The sequence below is a fragment of the Taurulus bubalis genome (assembly GCF_910589615.1).
Source record: "Taurulus bubalis genome assembly, chromosome: 6".
NCBI classification, from domain to species: Eukaryota; Metazoa; Chordata; class Actinopteri; order Perciformes; family Cottidae; genus Taurulus; species Taurulus bubalis.
The window spans coordinates 25,989,587-26,006,809 of record NC_136594.1 but is presented as its reverse complement, the minus strand read 5'-3'; the positions used below and the strand labels follow the sequence as shown (position 1 = coordinate 26,006,809).

General features: G+C 43.8%; 1 protein-coding gene across 1 annotated transcript in view; it reads left to right on the top strand.

Annotated features, from left to right (window-relative positions):
- Positions 1–3,291: 3,291 nt before the first annotated feature.
- plppr2b (phospholipid phosphatase related 2b) overlaps positions 3,292–17,223 on the top strand; it is a gene marked incomplete at both ends in the record, with an annotated part of 40,285 nt that continues 26,353 nt past the window's right edge. Inside the window, one exon of the mRNA XM_079219837.1 lies at positions 3,292–3,402. Within this exon, the coding sequence (XP_079075963.1) occupies positions 3,292–3,402 (111 nt within the window). The remainder of the gene's footprint in view (positions 3,403–17,223) is intronic.

The following is a 17,223-nucleotide window of genomic DNA, read 5'->3' as shown; positions in this document are numbered from 1 at the left end:
GTTGTGTGTGGGGTAGTGTGTGGTAGTGTGTGGGGTAGTGTGTGGGGTAGTGTGTGGGGTAGTGTGTGGGGTAGTGTGTTTCCCGTGAGGCAGACGGGCGATAGTGGAGAGAACAAGTATATGAACCGCAGCATGAATAATTAAATTAACACACTTAAAACACTGTGTGTGTGTGTGTGTGTGTGTGTGTGTGTGTGTGTGTGTGTGTGTGTGTGTGTGTGTGTGTGTGTGTGTGCGTGTGTTAAACATTGTACGATGCACAGGCAGAAATATGTGTGGCTCGTGCAAATCGCAATATTTTTTAAGGGACATTTCATTTTTTCCTGCCAGATACGGTTCCGATAACTTGCCTATCGGCCAATACCGAGTACCGATCAATACCGAGTACCGATCAATACCGAGTACCGATCAATACCGAGTACCGATCCGATACGCATTACAAATTAATTATTAATAAATTATTCTGTTTTATATTGCTGTGAAAACATCTCCTTCAAACAACTGCATTTATTCAAGTTTCTCATCAAAACCTAACTATGAATATTTAATTTGATTACATCACGATAACGGGATCATTTACCTTCGCCCACTCCTCATTTTTACTGAACAGATCTTGAACGAGTCATAATTTACATTAGCAATGCAACCTCCGTTATTTAGCTGAGCAGGACTGCTAACCGCTAACGTTGACAAGCTCTCCTCCTAATGCTACGTTCACACTTTTTTGCAACCCTTTTCATGTGGTTAATTTGCGTCATTCGCTTTTTCGCGGCGGAAAGAGGGCGTGGCTTATCTCTGTGGCTTTTCTTCGTAAAAACAGTTACTATTTCCGCCATCCACCATGAAAATAAACGTTAGTTCTGCTTTATACTTGTGGAAGTCCCACAAACGTCGGAACATCAAGCGCCCTCGTGTCTGGTTCATAATATTATCGGCTGTATCGTAGGAGTTCACGATACTGGTGTCGGTACGACTCTATCCAGTCTCACCTGAAGCTGTAAATAGAGAGCCATGATGATCTATAAATCTATAGATAAATACATATTATATATAAATATAGATTTGGCCCAGTAACTGCCAAAAGGGACTTCCAGATAGTGGGCACTGGCAGCATTGGATCCCCCTTAATCCTGCATGTTTAAATCGGAAGGGGGCCGTACTCTGTAGCATTTTGAACACACTTTTTTTGTAAGAATATCCACGTTTGAATAATTCCTTGACTCAGCTTGCTGCTGCTTCTGGTACTAGTTACCTTTTTCTGTTTATGATTAAACTCTTCCGCATTGGCGAAGATCCAAGTGAATTTAGGTTACTGGGATTATTACGCCTCCAATGCTTCGGTTATTAATGTGACGCTCCTTAATATGTTGCAGCAGTATTTCATAGTCATCTTTTCCTGCCCTCGCGTTCAAATATACAGTTTGTGTCTTCGGCGGGAACAATGGTGAGGACTTTTGTATTTGTGTCAGAAACGAACCCCGTTTCCCTTTGAAGTCTCTGATTTCCTGTCATTGTTTGATGTCCCAAATGTATTTCACTGGATCACGGACGGAGAACCTGGACGCATTCCTAACTTCCGAGCTCTCACCAAAGAGCCGCCGATGGGAGAAAGTGCTGACGAAGACTGCCAAGGTTTGCCCTCAGCCAAAAAGTCAGCGAGATAATTGTCGTCAAGGAGACGAGGGACCCGGCTCGATATCTGAGAGGAGAACCAATCGGCGTTTGAATGAATACAATTATATTGAAGACTGCTGATGGCACTTGATAAAAATCAAGTTCTTGGAAAAAGTGCACCTGCCGTTTTGATTCAAAGAGGACGTGGAATAAAGCGTCCCTCGAAATGAAATCGAACGCTGACGTTATCCAGCGCGAGCGCCGGCATTTGCATGCCAGGAGCCTGCGAGCGTCTCAGGAGCCGGCCCTCCGGCCTGCGCTCACGTCCACCAGCATCCCGTCTCCTCTGTTCCCACTCTGGAGAGCTGAGGCTGGGTTTTTTCTTTCCTTCAACTTCTACCTGTTATCCCCCGATTGCTGTTATTTCCCCGATGCTGAGTCTGCTGGCTCTCACCCCTCCCTCCTCACTTGTGAAGAGTCTCCGAACGTCTGCATCATGACTTTGTCTCTCTCTTATCTCTTTCTGTCAGGCTTTTGTTTTTGATCATCGCTCCTCTGTTTCCACTCTACTTCTCCTCCTTTCAACCTCATCTCTTCCCCTCTCCAAACGCTTTTGATTGCCTACCAACCCGTGTGTGTGTGTGTGTGCGTGTGTGTGTGTGTGTGTGCGTGTGTGTGTGTGTGTGTGTGAAGGCTGGGTTTTTTCAGCCGTGTTGAAGTTCTCTGGTTTGCTAATGGGTGGCACCGGGCGTAAAGCTCGACGTGAATAAAGACCGCATGTGGTGGGACACGCGTGCTCCTCTGGTTTACATGTCTCCGCTGGTTAGGTTTGCATGTTGGCATTGGCCAATCGCATGCTGTTGCTCTGCGTCTTCAAAAGCGGCAGCCCTAATGTAACATACGTGCATTTTATTTAATTTTTTTATTCTTATTACATATTTTGAGACAAATCTAAACGTATAGGCGCTCAACTCTCTGGTGGAAAAAGAAATTCTTCAACAAATTCACATTTTCCTCTTGCGATTTAATAAACTATGAAACCCAAAGATGAGCTCTGAGCCAGACACCGAGGTAAATAGAGTATTATGCACACTCTTCTGGAATTCAGACTACTGCTTAGTGACTCATTGTTGTCACAAAGTTGTGACTAAACCGAGGTGCCAGTCCGGTCTCTCCCCTCACCAAACGTCAAGATAATTATTATCCACAGCCCGACAGTTTACAGCTGGACTGAGTAGTTGTCTCAGTACACAAGCTGTATACTGTGTTCTCTAAATTAATTATATGCCTCTCCTGTATATACTTATTACTACGCCTCAAAGTCACCCAGGCTGCTTCCACATATGTTGGCAAACAATGCATTTATTGTTCAGCATTATGGACAACAACCTTTCAACAAAGGCCCAAATGTGGCCTGCAACAGACCAGGTGAGACTGTTTTTTTCATAAATGGGCACAACACATATTTGAAGGCTGGGTCCAGTAGTGTGGGAGAGATTAGCTGCGGACAGACAGATGATGCACAACATCTTTATTCATTGTGCTTGTGCTTGTGTGATAGTACATTGTAATCATGTCACTTTGAGCTTTTGCCAAACAAGCAGGTAGCGTTCCTACTGCGCAGTAGCTGTGCACAAAAGTAAACTAAAGCTGTGCAATGACCTTTGACCCCCACAGATGATTGACAGCCAGCTGTCAGCCCAGAGGAGGGCGATGAGGAGTCTCCCTGAAGACATCGGCCTGCAGAAGACCAGCACCTACATCGTGCCCTGCTTCCTCTTTGTGGAGGTGAGTGTTTGGACACATTGAGTTGTTGCTGCTTGTTGAGCTGAACACTGAAAGTGTGTGTTCCTTTCTTTGTGTAGTTCTGCACCCACAATGGTAAATGCACTGCATTTATGTAGCGTCTTTCCTCCTTACAAACTACTTACTTAACAAAGCGCTTCACAATTTTGCCTCTCATTCATCAATTCACATTAAGTCAGAGATTCACATAACAAACATACTCAGCCAAAATAAGCAGTTTTATTTTTGTTATTTTTGAATTTACAACGTTAACCATGTGTTTAAAACTGTGTTGCCCTCGAAACGTAGTTTAGTGGTATGGGAGCGTAATTTGGTAGCCGTCCCGATAACTGAAGGCAATATTTTCCATATTGGACTTAAATATATTGGACTTAAATCTCAGGCCTCCATGAGCTGATATTGTACACTCGGCTGTACACTCTGCTGACGTTGGAGGATTTAGATAAACGTCTGGGAACTTGGAAGTCACACGGAGCAAAGTGATGGATGCATGAAAGCCCATTTTACAGTCTCCTGCCTGTGAATGCTCCTCTTCCTCTCCTCTCTTGTTCAAATCCCTTCACGTGTTTCTAATGGCGGATTAACAACAATGCGGGTCAGTCTGCAAATTGCATGAATTAGCCGGCTCCGTTTTCAATTCGCTGACTCCCAAAAGCAGTGATTGATTGGATTGAATTGTCACAAATGGGTAATTACCCTCACGCCATGAATCATTCATAGATAACAGCGACGGGGTTTATCGCTGAGGTATTCTCTCAAGCGACCTTTTTGCTCATGAAACTCCTCGATTCCTTTCCTCTTCCCACGACTCGTCCCCTCTCCCTGTAATCCCTAAATGACCTGATGGAGAGCTCATGGCCTCAGCTCTCAGCTGCGTTTCCTAATTAATTGGCCTAATTAAGAACGGAAACCCAATTAGGCCGAGCCTCCGCTAACACGCTCCAGGCCGGCAGGTTCTCTGAGCTGCAGCCACCTCAGCTGAATAAGCAGCTTTCTTCTTTGCTTTTGGATTCACCCGAAACATGTGATGATGCATTACTGTACGGGTTCGGATATTAAAGTCTGAGGTTGGTGAAAAGTCAAATGGTGCCATAGGAAGTTGAGTATGAGTCAGAAGTTCAGGTTGAGATCAAATATGGATGTTTTTCCGCCCCACCGGTTGACAAACTTAAGTAAACTGCTTCTTCTGAACCTCCTTCTTCCTATTTTTTTCCCTTTGTACTCACTCATTCACAACGACCTCTATAGCTTATTTTTATTCCATCTGCTCTTTGTGGCCCATCCAACACGTGAAGCCGCCACACTTTGCACATAACAATGCTCTTCATCACACACCTCTCTGTTGCCATCTCTTCATAGATACATACATACTTTGCATTGTTGCACTTCCCTATTGTTTATGTTTATTTACACTTCACATACTTCATATACTTTGCATTTTTGCACTTCATTATTGTTTAAGTTTAATTTAATTTCCTAAATGAATACTCTGCGCTGTACATATCTTTCATCCCAGCTATTTCTAATTTACATTTTTGTATATATCTTTCATCCCTGATGTTTTTATATTCTATTTTGTGTCTGTAAATTGCCGCTTCTCCGACAACAAATTCCTCCTTTGGGATTAATAAAGTATATATTCATTCATTCATTCATTTCATAGCGTAAATATCCCACAATCCCCTGCGGCTTTAGGCCCGGCCCTAAGCTTGCTTTTATTTTTCTTTCATTTGCTTTGGTGTTGGCTCATCCTCAGCATCCTCTTGAGGAGTTGTTATAATGATTTTCCAGCGTTCTAATTTCTTCATAGTGCGTCTTTAATATCTCTATTACAGTATGCCTGTCAGTGGGGCTCCTCCCCTCCTCCAGTATTCTCTTTGACGGTCTCTTGAGTACTGCCAGGTCACTCTTATTTTTATTTTTTTACACATCTCCTCCACAACACTCCTCTCCTGCACTTATTCCCATGGGTAATTACATCTTTTGCGCCATGGATCTCACCATTATTCCCTTTTTAGCTTCATCTCCTGCTCCCACTCAAAAAGCCTGCTATTGCAAAGACCTCCTCTTCTCCCTCAGCTTCCCTCATGGGTCTCCATCCCCACTTCTTCACTCTTCTCATCCCCCACAACCCCTCGCGGGTGTTCACCCCGCTTGTCCTCGCGGTCACCTCGTCTCCCGCGCTGCAGGGTGCCATGAGCGTGCGCCGTACTCTCCTCTGGACGAGGTGTTAGGAGCTCATGCCCGCTCTGCTTTCTGGGCTTTCTTCCCCACTTTGTCACCTCAATCGCGCCTCTCTCCAGGGGTTTTTATCTTATTTTGTTCAAACTGGGCGAGAGGTGGGGTGATGTGAATGTAATTTGGCTTTTATCACAAATACACAAGCCTGAATGAATCTGTGTACATTGCAGTAGTTTAATAAAGGGCATTTTTTAATTTGATTCCGCCCCTTAATGTGTTCACACTGAAGCAGCTCGCTGTAGCACAGCTCCCCCCCGAGGGCACTCGCTCCTTTGTTGTACATTAGCATCTCATTACCCATTTCTTTTCAAAAGCCCAATCTTGCTACTCTTCCTCTCTTGTGATCTTGTCGCCGATTCCCTCTCTCCTCACCTCTTTTTCCCCTCACAATCCAACTCTCCGTCTCTCGCCGTCTGATTCGCTCCTTCTCTCGTCACTTTCTCTTTACGGCCCTGTTTCCTCTTTCTCGGTCAGGTCCCGCTCTCAGTTCATCGCCGCTTTAATCTCAAGGCTCGTCTGCCGTCTCCTAACTTTGATGACTCTATCTCTCCCTCCCCTCTGTCCCTGCTTTCCATGTTTCTTTCTTCCACCGTTTTCCCTCCGTCTCTCTCGTAGTCGTCGCTTTCTTCTTCTGCTTGATTAAAATGGGAGAGATGGTCTCATCAGTTTCCCATACAAAACGAGAGGATTTCACGCAGTTTCACTTTTGGTTGCGTTGGATAAAAACAGCACAATTGAAAGGAGATAAGTCGACCTCTCTGTATATCTCTGCCTGTATCTTTCGCTCCATGCTGCTGCGATGCTACCATCGTGCTATGAAGCCACATGGGGGACTTCAAAGCTTCAAAGGGCCCTCTTTAAAAAGTCATTTTGATACAACTGATTCCTGACGGGCTTTGGACACTGCTGGCTGGGAGGATAGCGGTGAGTTGGTGTGATCTAGGCCAGACTGGCCTGCTGAGAAAAACTGTACTGAAGATGACTTACAAAGTGAGTACAAGTGGACTCTTTGAGTGGATCTCTCTGAGCGTAGTGGGGGCGTGGCATCAGCTGAAACATTGGGCAGACCTGATTACAGTGGATGTACTGTAGCTGCTAATTCATGGCACCCATCCCCTTTTCAGTGTGTATTCTGGCTTTCCAGCTCTGCTGTTCAGTCTCGACTGCCAGCTCAGAGTATCCATGCCTCCTCCTCCTCCTCCTCCTCTACGCTCCTTCCTCATGCCTCGTTGACTGCGTCCTCTCGTGGCACGGCGAGTTCTGCAAAGTAAACAGACGTGCTGATCATCAAACCACATGATGCTTCAGGTCCGTGGCCAATGCATGCTGTCTCTGATGATACTCGGAGGTCTCCCTTCACGTCTGCCTGCGTCTCTCTCATTTCCCAGGTTCCCTGCAGATGTACCAGATTGTGCCTGTTCAGTCATTTCTGCTACTCAATAATATTGCAGTACTAATATAGCATTATTATTTTTGTTTGCGTAATGCCAAAATGTGGTGCATGGGTTTCTGTTTCAGTTTACATACTACTAATTTGCAAGTTGTTTAATTCTCTCAGCCAACCATTCGATTCTTCCCCACTATTATTGTTATTATTATTATTATTAGGTGATATTATTATTGTTCATCGTCACTTTTTCTTCTCTTGTGTAAAGCACTTTTGATCAAATGTGTTGTGTGTAAAGTGCTATAATGTGAGTTGAGTTAAATATATCCGGCAAGTTATTTTTGCTTTAGTTGTTACTAACAACTTACACTAGTAGAAGAGTTACCAACTTAATACTTCATACACACACACACACACACACACACACACACACACACACACACACACACACACACACACACACACACATAGACTTGCCATGACGTAGGAAAGCATATTGCTATCGCCAGATGAGGGACATCATTTTCTATTTCCAGTGTAGCATTACAGTGGTGGAATTTGAAAGCTAACTAGTGGACAGCTGGCTAGTTAGCTAGCTTGTTCACTCTACCATGCTTTAACACTGGTTACAGATAAATGAGCCCGACAGTGGGCTAGTGACCAGCAGCAGTGCTGGTCTGCCGGTCCCTCCGCCTCATTCGCCGCCCCTCCGGAGAAGGACAAGCTAACTAGCTAATTAACTAGCTCGTTAGCTAGCAATCCATCTATGCGTCCCCTCTCTCCCCTGGAGAGCTGCGACATCACGTTTGCGGCGAGTGACACGTGTTGTCATCGTAACGAATAACAATAATCATCTTTTTCATTAGTACTAGCCAAATGACCACAGAAAACAGTTCAATGTCTGTTCTACTCTTACTTACTTTGGTTTAGGCACTTAGTTAACTTAGTTACTTATTTCACATGTTAAAGTCTGTTTCCAAGTCATTGGGAGTGCTGCCGTGTACTGCAACGTTGTGAAAAGCCTGCGCAAAATATAATTAGTGTAACCTGAGCATCTTCCTACTCCATTTGATAAAGCATTGCCACTGAACATAATCGAACAAGGCAATTAGAATTCCTGCCTGAAATATTTGGCAAAATCAGTACATACACACAGTGCATATCATTAGGAGACGGGGTGGTTGTGGATGATTACAGACCAAGCTTCTGTTGGGTTTCATCTGTCTTGCAGATGATCACAGGCTTTTCAGTGCAACTTCAGGAAACACCTTGAAAGTATATCTGCTATATGTTGCTATGTTGATGTGCATGGACGGCCTCTGGCATCTTTTGCTGTCTTTTCTGGTTGCGCTGTGAAGGCAGCGCAGCCTCGGTTGCTCCTATAATGAACAGCACCCTAAATGCATCAGGCCTATAGTTCCCTACAACAAAGCATCTTCCTCTACATGCGCTGACTTCATCCGTATTCCCTGCTGGCTCTGATACTGCCTCAGAACATCTCCTACCTCCGAGCAACACATTTGCTGCATGTGTTTACTCTTTTCTTTTTGTTCCGAACAGCTTCACTTGTGCCAAGACCAAGACCCCCCACAACCAAACTGTACTCACAATTTCTCTGTATCCAAGCACCAAATATGCCTACTAAACTAAACTAGCACTCACTTCCATGCTTATTCCAGATTTGCCTTACAAATTATTCTGTTAAATACATCTTGATGTAGAAGCAGCTCCACTTCTCATACAGCATCCCTTGAAGACATTTCTTAATATACGTCTAATGATTATCTTTAACCTCTTCACGGGTAATTTATACACGGCATAAGAGAGAAAGTAATTCATCACGTCCCTGAACACGTATACCTAGACTGTAGTGTATATCATTGATTCATTCTCTGGTCTTAGTTTTAATGCTCATTATGTGAAAATATTTTTACGTGCCCCCTCCCTCTTCAACACACACACACACACGCACACACCTCCACAAAGACACAGTAACGGCTCATTTTCACATTATTCTCTCCCTAGTTTCCCCCTCATTATCTCTGGCTCCGTGAATAGCACCTGCTCGCCTGTCTGCTGCACTGGGATTTCTGCGCACTGTGAGTGGATGTTTGAAACACTTGTTAGCTGGCTGCTTCCCACCTGTTATCCCTTTAGGGAGGAAAGGAGGAAGGGAGGGACGAGAGACCCCATATATATCATAGTATAGACTCGCATCATCTGGGGATGTTAATTAGCGTAGCCGCCTTTCTAGGCAGCAGCGCCGTGGCCAAATTATCGCATCAGAAAAAAAGAGATAGAAGATCTTTGCTGGAGTAAGTCTCTAAAATAAAATTGCTTATGTAAGATATAATCTTGCCCCTCGCTTCCTTTTGAGCTACAATTATGAGATTCAGAAATGCAGACTGATTCTCGCTGCTGTCAGCCACATAAATTGTAACAGAGGATTTACAAAATCAAGATTTGCCATTTACAAAATTGGCATCCTTTCTGGCTCAAGGGCAGATTACATCAAAGTCAAACTTGTCTGTGGAATTATTTCATTGCCATGTGCTTAAAGAAACACATTAAAAAAGACATCAATCCTAAAAAATTGCAATGTAAATCAGCTAATAGTTTATTCAAGAAAATTAATACATGTTAATACTTGTTTATATATTCAAGCAGAGAGCTCTGCAATGAACCGTTCCACTGCACTGCAGGGAACATGTTCGTATTCTGTGAGCCGGCATCTGCTTTTATTCTTTCGTTTGTAAGATGCGGGGGCATGTTTGCTTCAGGACTGAGGATTTTGTAGAATTATGTGATTGTTGCTGCAACAAAGAGAGGGAGAAGTGAAAGGGAGGATGAACGGGTGAAGCAACCAAAGCAGAGACTGTAGATTATAGAAATGGAAGAGGAGTAAAAGAGACGTTGAACTGTTTTCCGTGATCATTTGACTTGTTTAAAAGAAAATGGCGATTGTTGTTAGATCTCATGGTGACCGCAGCTCAGGAGATGGCTGGATAGTAAATGGACCCGTACTTGTATCGCGCTTTTCTAGTCTTCCGACACTCAAACCGCTTTAACACTAGATGACATCATTCACCCATTCACACACTGGTGAGAGGAGCCACCATGCAAGGTGCCACATCAGGATGATCTAGCATTCACACACCGTAGGCGCAGCTACGGGAGACATTTAGGGTTAAGTGTCTTGCTCAAGGACACATCGACACAGGCTAGCGGAGCCGAGGATCGAACCGCTCGGTAGCGTTAGGCCCAGCATTGCCACTGGCCAAAAGTCCACTGTTTGGCAATTTTTTTGAACTAGTGTAGCATTAAAGCATGGGGGAATTAGCTCGCTAGCTAAATAGCCAGTTGCCCGCTAGTTACGAGCCCCCAGGAAGAGCGCCAGGCTTTGATGTCATTTTAACATAGTGGCCAAACGTTGGATTTACAACTTCAAGGTTAAGTCACGTGATGCCATGGGAACCCAAATAGACTTTCCCCCATATATTGACATGTATAACTCAGTGGCTAACTTTGTTTGCGGTGAATCAACTTCCCAGTATGAACACTTGAATAGCCCTTATTTAAATCATTAGGTTAGTCCTAAATAAGGAAACACTAGTGCACTTGCTCTATATATAAGACCATGGATTCAGAAGATTGTTGTAAGATACAGGTCATTTTTTACTTTTTGCTTTATGCACCACTGAGCTACTTTCATAGGAATGAATGGGGGGTCGCCGCTTCTAACTACAGAAAATTTGCCATACAGTTTCCACTCATCTGGCGATGGCAATGTGCTTTCCGACACTTCGGCAAGAGTGTGCTACGTGTCTGGCTCTCTACGCTTTGTAACGCTACAGCTCCACTGCTCATTTTGGTCGTTACAGCAAAACTTCACCTCAGTGAGTCCAGGACTTGCCATGAATCGGTTTAGATTACACGGAGGTTGCAATGGCAACTGTAAACATAAAGATGTCCACCGCTCTGACCATCCTGCGAGGTTGATTTGAATAGGAACGTCCCTTCTGCTCCTCTTCTATTTCTATGCTGTGGATACAAAGAGGCAAAGCGGGAGATCACATTTGACAGCAAGGACTTGAGCGACGTGAAGGGAAATGCATCGAGTAAAATGATTGAGGTAAAGATGTTAGTTGACAGATAACGAAGGAGAAATGAAGAGCTGATGGATTCAAGATAAAGATCAAATACACAAACAAAAGAGGTGGAATGAGAGAGGGAGAAAGGCACATGGGTGCCCTGAAGATGAATGCCTGATTTGATCCTCTCCTGTTCCCTCTTTGCTCTTTCTCTCCACTTCAAGTTCTCATACATCCTCATTTGCTCTCGTTCACCTCCTCTGCCCTTTTGTTTTCTCTCCTCTCTGGCGCCTTCCTGGGTTTTATTTCCCAGCAGGCACGGCCGGCTCTACTCCGGCGTAATCTGTGATATACTAATGTCTCATTAACCGTTTTATCCGTCTGTTTATCTTCCTTCCCTTTCTCACTCCCAGTCCTCTCTTTAAGGCTCCCCCTCTGGCTCGTCCACTTCCCTCCATCAGTCGGCTCATCTATCTTGCGCTTGTCTTGCTCAGCGTGTTGTAGTACGATCTGGTGACACCAGGAGGCAGTCAAGGCCGTTCATTTGCTTGTTATCCATGTTGATTCAATGATATGCAGGGTTTTTATGTTGGTGAGGGCTTTTTGTTCCATCATTCACATGTTATTTATGCAGATGAGTGAGTGTGTGTGAGGGGAAGAGGTTGTGTGTTCGATCTTTTATGTGCAGAGGTTTGTGTCTTTCTGACTGTGTTTGCTGTTTAAACATCTTCTTAATCATCTGCTGAAAATCAGGGAGATGAAACCTCAGCTGCGGTAAAATATTCCCCGGCTCTAATCACGTGAGCGAGTGTGATTACGTGAGCTCATCAGGAAACCAAATCACACCAAAAAGGAGGAGAGGTGTTGCAGCCTCGTCTCATGCTAATTTAGGGAGCTTTTTTTGTTTTTCTTGTGCTGATGACTGAGGATTGTAACTCTGTGAAGCCGTCTGAAACCAACCACTTATTCCGCCATGCTGCTGCGAGGATATGTTTGCTGATTTGTCAATTAATTTGAGGGCTGATTAATGAGCACAAGCAGGTTCAGTCAAATGAAGTTGGGAGAATAGTGTTTTTTAATTAAAGAAGAAGTTGAGATCTTGATGTACCCAGCATTTATGTTTGGTAACTATTTTTTTCGGTCCACCATTCATAAGTGGATTTTAAAATGCAATAAATGGTTTAAACACATTTAAGGTACGATATAGGTGATTATTCCTCCTGTGGGATCATGACAACAGGTGTCATGTAAATGTCTTCATAGGAGGAGTTATAATTGTTGATAATTGTACATTACAATAATAAGCACTTAACCTGTCCTAATATCTGTTAACAACTACATTAAAGTGTGTTATACACTTTATTTCATGTTTATACAGCGCATACAAATGAAACTGGACAGTTTAAAAAAAAAGAAAAGCAGATTTGTTCAGTGTCCCTAAATCTCAACAATATAAACTGTGTTGTTGAATTACTTTTCTTTCTTTGTCTATTCGGCGTACCATGTATTTTAAAATGTGCACGTAATTATATTACTTGAAAGCATTTAGAGAACAGCATGTAATGCTGTGACTGATTTTGTATACGAAGAAGTATACTATATTGTGTTGACTTTGTTGAGCAGTGTCATGTAATGTTTGGCATGACAACGAAATACAAACAAACTGATGGGATTACACACTTGGGCTCAAGTGGTCCCTTCACCCACTTCCTACACACCCCACTTCAAGCGCCCTTGCTCTGACCACACACACTTTCGAACTCTGCCTTCATTTTGATCTCATCTACACACAACGCTATTGTGGGGACACCAATCTGTCCACAAAGTGGCAAAGTACTCAAAACGGCTTCACAGTTTGCCATGATGACACACACAGAATCACAAGGTGAAGGTAAGCCTGTTCAGACGCGCCGTTAACATCAGTTCACATCTGGCGTTATGATGCGTCTCCACATGCGTCTCGAGTGACCACTTGTGATTGACTCTCACTTCCCCGCTCTAAATGCAAATAAACACGTACGCCGTTTTCTGTTGGCAAAGACCAAATGCATTGTGGTTTGGCTAGCTAACTAACTTTAGTTCACTGTGACGCTGAAAGGCTACGGGCAGCTATCAGCAACTTTTAAGGAGGAATGTTTTCACGCAAGCAGTCAATGCGTGAGTTGACGTTGTGAATCAATCAACACATCTTAAATATATAATAACTGTGTCCGTTCCATGTGTTCGCATGACATACGCTTTAGTGATGATTGAATTTTCAAGCGCTTAAACAAAAAAAAGGAGTATGGGAACTGTGAATGTTATATTTCATCACTTGGAGAGGAGAAAACAAGTGGCAGGACTCACTCATACTTTTAGTTCTCATTCAAAAACACATCAGACAGGTTGAGAGCTAAATGAAGCAGCACGTCTCCTGTTCAGCCCGAGCGGCGTGACATTCGTCGTCTCCCAGCAGGGCGCCGTCATCTCGACACCGGCCTCCGTCCACACATTCTCACCTTCTGTAAACATGTTTGACTTTATCAGTTGACTTTCCTGCCATCTGGCCGATCCACACGGGCAAAGGGTGGACATGCAACACTTATGTGCGAGCTCACAGTTTTGGCCCCAGGAGACGTCAGCGAGGCCCACGTCTACTTTCACCGCCCTCTTCCTTCCCTATAACACATTATTACTGCCACGTTGTATTTTCCTCTTTTCTGGTTAAAGGGCTTTTGAGGGCAGGATAGTTTCTGTCACATCAGTGCCGTAATAGTCTCTTTGATTTTCTCTTCCTTTTGCTGCCTTTTGAAGTGCAGAAGTACAGTCTGAGCTTTGAGTCTTAGTTACGCGGCCTGATGAGTGCGTTTAGTTTACTGGGTCATCATCTTAAAGCTTATGTTGTAAAATCTGGTGGATAAATGTATGCTGACAGGTTTTAGCAGCTAAATTTAATTTGGTTCCTTTGCACAATGGAGAAATCCCTCGTTTGTCACGCCTGTCGGTGAAACCAGTTTTAAGTTGACAATACCAAATCTGTATGAATCATACAAAATCACCCATTTCTACATTTGCTGTTATATGAGCGATCTGGTTCTTGTCAAAGAAAAAATAAGGCTGGAAAATTGGTGTCTTGTTTTTCCCACTTGAGTTGTTTTACACAGCAAGAGTTGGAGTTTTGTGATCCCCGAGCCTTTGAAACCGTATCGTATGTTGTGCCTGCAGACATGCATGGCAGTATTTTCTTTTCTTCCTTCAAACGTGTGGACAGAAGCCGTTGTTTTTTTATATTGTCGGACGAGGTGTACCACTGATTTCAAAGGGAAACGATAAGAGTGAGACAAAGAGGAGACGGACAGTGAATCAAGAGATTTTGTGTCAATTGTTTAGACCGTCTATTTTATTTTAATCCCTAACAAATGTATTCAGACTCAATAAACATGTGGGTCTTGCCTTAGGTTGAGGATGCCAACTTGACAACCCCCACCTGTCATCTTTTGTCTCTGCACACTACCACATCTGATCCGTTACACACGTACTTCCTTATAAGGACATGAATAAATTAGACACTCTAAGGGGCCGATCACACCAGACGCGACTTTTAAAAGTAGTCGCTTCTAGAACGCCTTGGCAAAAACGCGCCAGGCAAAACAGCCTGTGGTGCGCCTGTGGTGCGCCTGTGGAGCGGCCTGCATGCGCAACCGGGCGATACACACTGACATTGATGAGCTGTGCGACTCTGCGGCTTGCGCTTAAAAGTTGGGAATATTTAAACTTTTAGGTGCACCTAAAAAAACACTAGAAAAGCGCGGCATTTAAAAAGCGTGCATGGGCGGCGCGCCGTACCGTAGGAAAACAATGGTTTTGGTAGCAACGCGTTTTTGAGAGTCGCGTCTGGTGTGATCGGCCCCTGAGACTAGTTGAGACTCTCATATAGAATCAGATATGACTGGACGATTAAAAATAGAAAAGGAGTAGAACGGACATTGAAATCTTTGGTCGATTGACTAGTGTAAAAGAAAAGGGTGACTCAGTGTTTATCGCAGATCGCCAGGGAAGAGACTGAACTCCGCTCCAGAGAAGAGTGGCTGGCTAGTTAGCCCAGTAGCTTTTCCTTTCTCCGGAGCGGCGGGGATCAGGGCAACGGGACGTTCGACCGAGCGCTACTGCTGGCCACCAGCCAGCTGTTCTGTTAACCAGCATTTAAGCATGGTGGAATTAGAAAGCTAGCTAAGCAGCCAGCTGTCCGCTAGTTAGCTTGTTAGTTTCACCGTACATTAATGCTACATTATGTTACAGAAAATGTAGGTTTATACAGAAGTTAGTCCACTCATACTCCTATTTTATTTCTATGGTACAAAGAATGGTCAAAAGTAGTTCAGGTGGTTGATTCTCAGTGGGATTAGCAGTACCAGCAACCATCTACACCAGTAGTAAGCCGCCAGAGTAATTATGAGGAAGAAGGACGCAAGCTAACGTTATTACAGAGCGACAAAGTGCTTAGGAATGAGGTCAGGGAAGAGAAGCATCACACTTACTGCTGTTCATTTCTCGCTCATACGGATTATCAACGTTGTTTTTTTTAACCATGACCACATAACCGAACCATGTTTGCCATGGTGACATAAAGCTCCCCTTACCTTTTATGAAGTAGTAATTTAAACCCAAACTACCATGTTTGCCTGAACCTAACCAAACCTTGACCATAGGGTCATTAACAATGATGTTTTCCTGCCAATAGGACCAAAAAACTACTGGATGTGTCGATCTAGAGGGCATGGACAAATTACGTGTTTTGTTATTGAATTTTGAGGACTCAATTCTATTCGATGAGGCGATTTGTGACCATCGGTGCTTTGTCTTAAACTCTTTCTGCAAGCCAGAATTCCCACACGATCACGAAGTTGGATTGAGTTGACGGATCCCTGAAAGTAAATCTGGAACAGTACAATAAAGTACCATAAAAGCTGTAATACCAATTAAATTAAATTAAAACTGTCACAGTTGGTAATGCAAGTGAACAGAGGTTTGACCCAGATGCAGCAAGATGAGTTCAGCAATTATTTTCTTTGTAGATTAGCGGCAGCGTACAATTGGCAGGCAGCTAACATGCAGAAAGAAAACATTACAACTCTGATGAGCTGACAACAGAACAAAGGAAGTTGAGCGGTATACGTGGAGCGTGGCTAACGAGGGAATGAGATGCAGGTGAGGAGGTGGGTGGGGAGGCCGGGCAGAGCTGATTAGTGAAGTGGCAACAGGTGTGTGGATGGGTGTGGCAATCAGTTGGAGGTGGACCGTTGCAAAATGACATTAGGCTCGTTCAAGATGAGCCAGTTCTGCACAGAATCGATCGGCGGCGATCGGCGCGCAATGCATGCCGGTTAGATTTGTGTCCGACTTGGTCCCGACTTCCTCTGACGTCATGCACACGTTGTCAACGATAATCTCACGAGATCAAGACGGCCGTCAATTTCAGAGTCAGGCGCCGCAGTAGCTCTTAACCGACTGCGTGGCCCAGTGCATGATGGGAAACATCTGGCTGTCGCCACATCAGAGAGCTGATTGGCTCTTAGATCTGACAGCAAACACCACGTGTTGTAGAAAATCCTTATTTTATGTGTAGTTGGAATACTTAACGCTGGATTGTTGACTATTAGTCTCATGTGTGATCTAAAAACATATCTTGTGTGGTTGATAATACAAAATCATATTTATACAACACATATCAAAACTACTAGTAATGTATTTCACAGGCAGACATCAAAAGAACAAAGGATGCAGCTACACGCACATTTCTACATAAATATATATTTATAAACACATATAATAAATCCAAACGTGATCTGTAAACTACAAGTTGCCGAAAGATCGGAACTAACAGGAAGTCATTTTTTCTGTTTGTATTCCTGTGTTTACTTTGAAGTCAGCCTAAAACTGTCCGACTTGATTGCAGTTTTTTGTCAACGCCCGCTGCTGCTCCCGCCTGCTCTCGTCTGGAGTCCAGGCGAGAGCAGCTCTACCGAACGAGCCTGTTGGTTTGGAGATGTGAAAATGTGTCTGGTGAGGAGGGACGGAAAGTGTGGCCTTTTTTTTTACATTAGA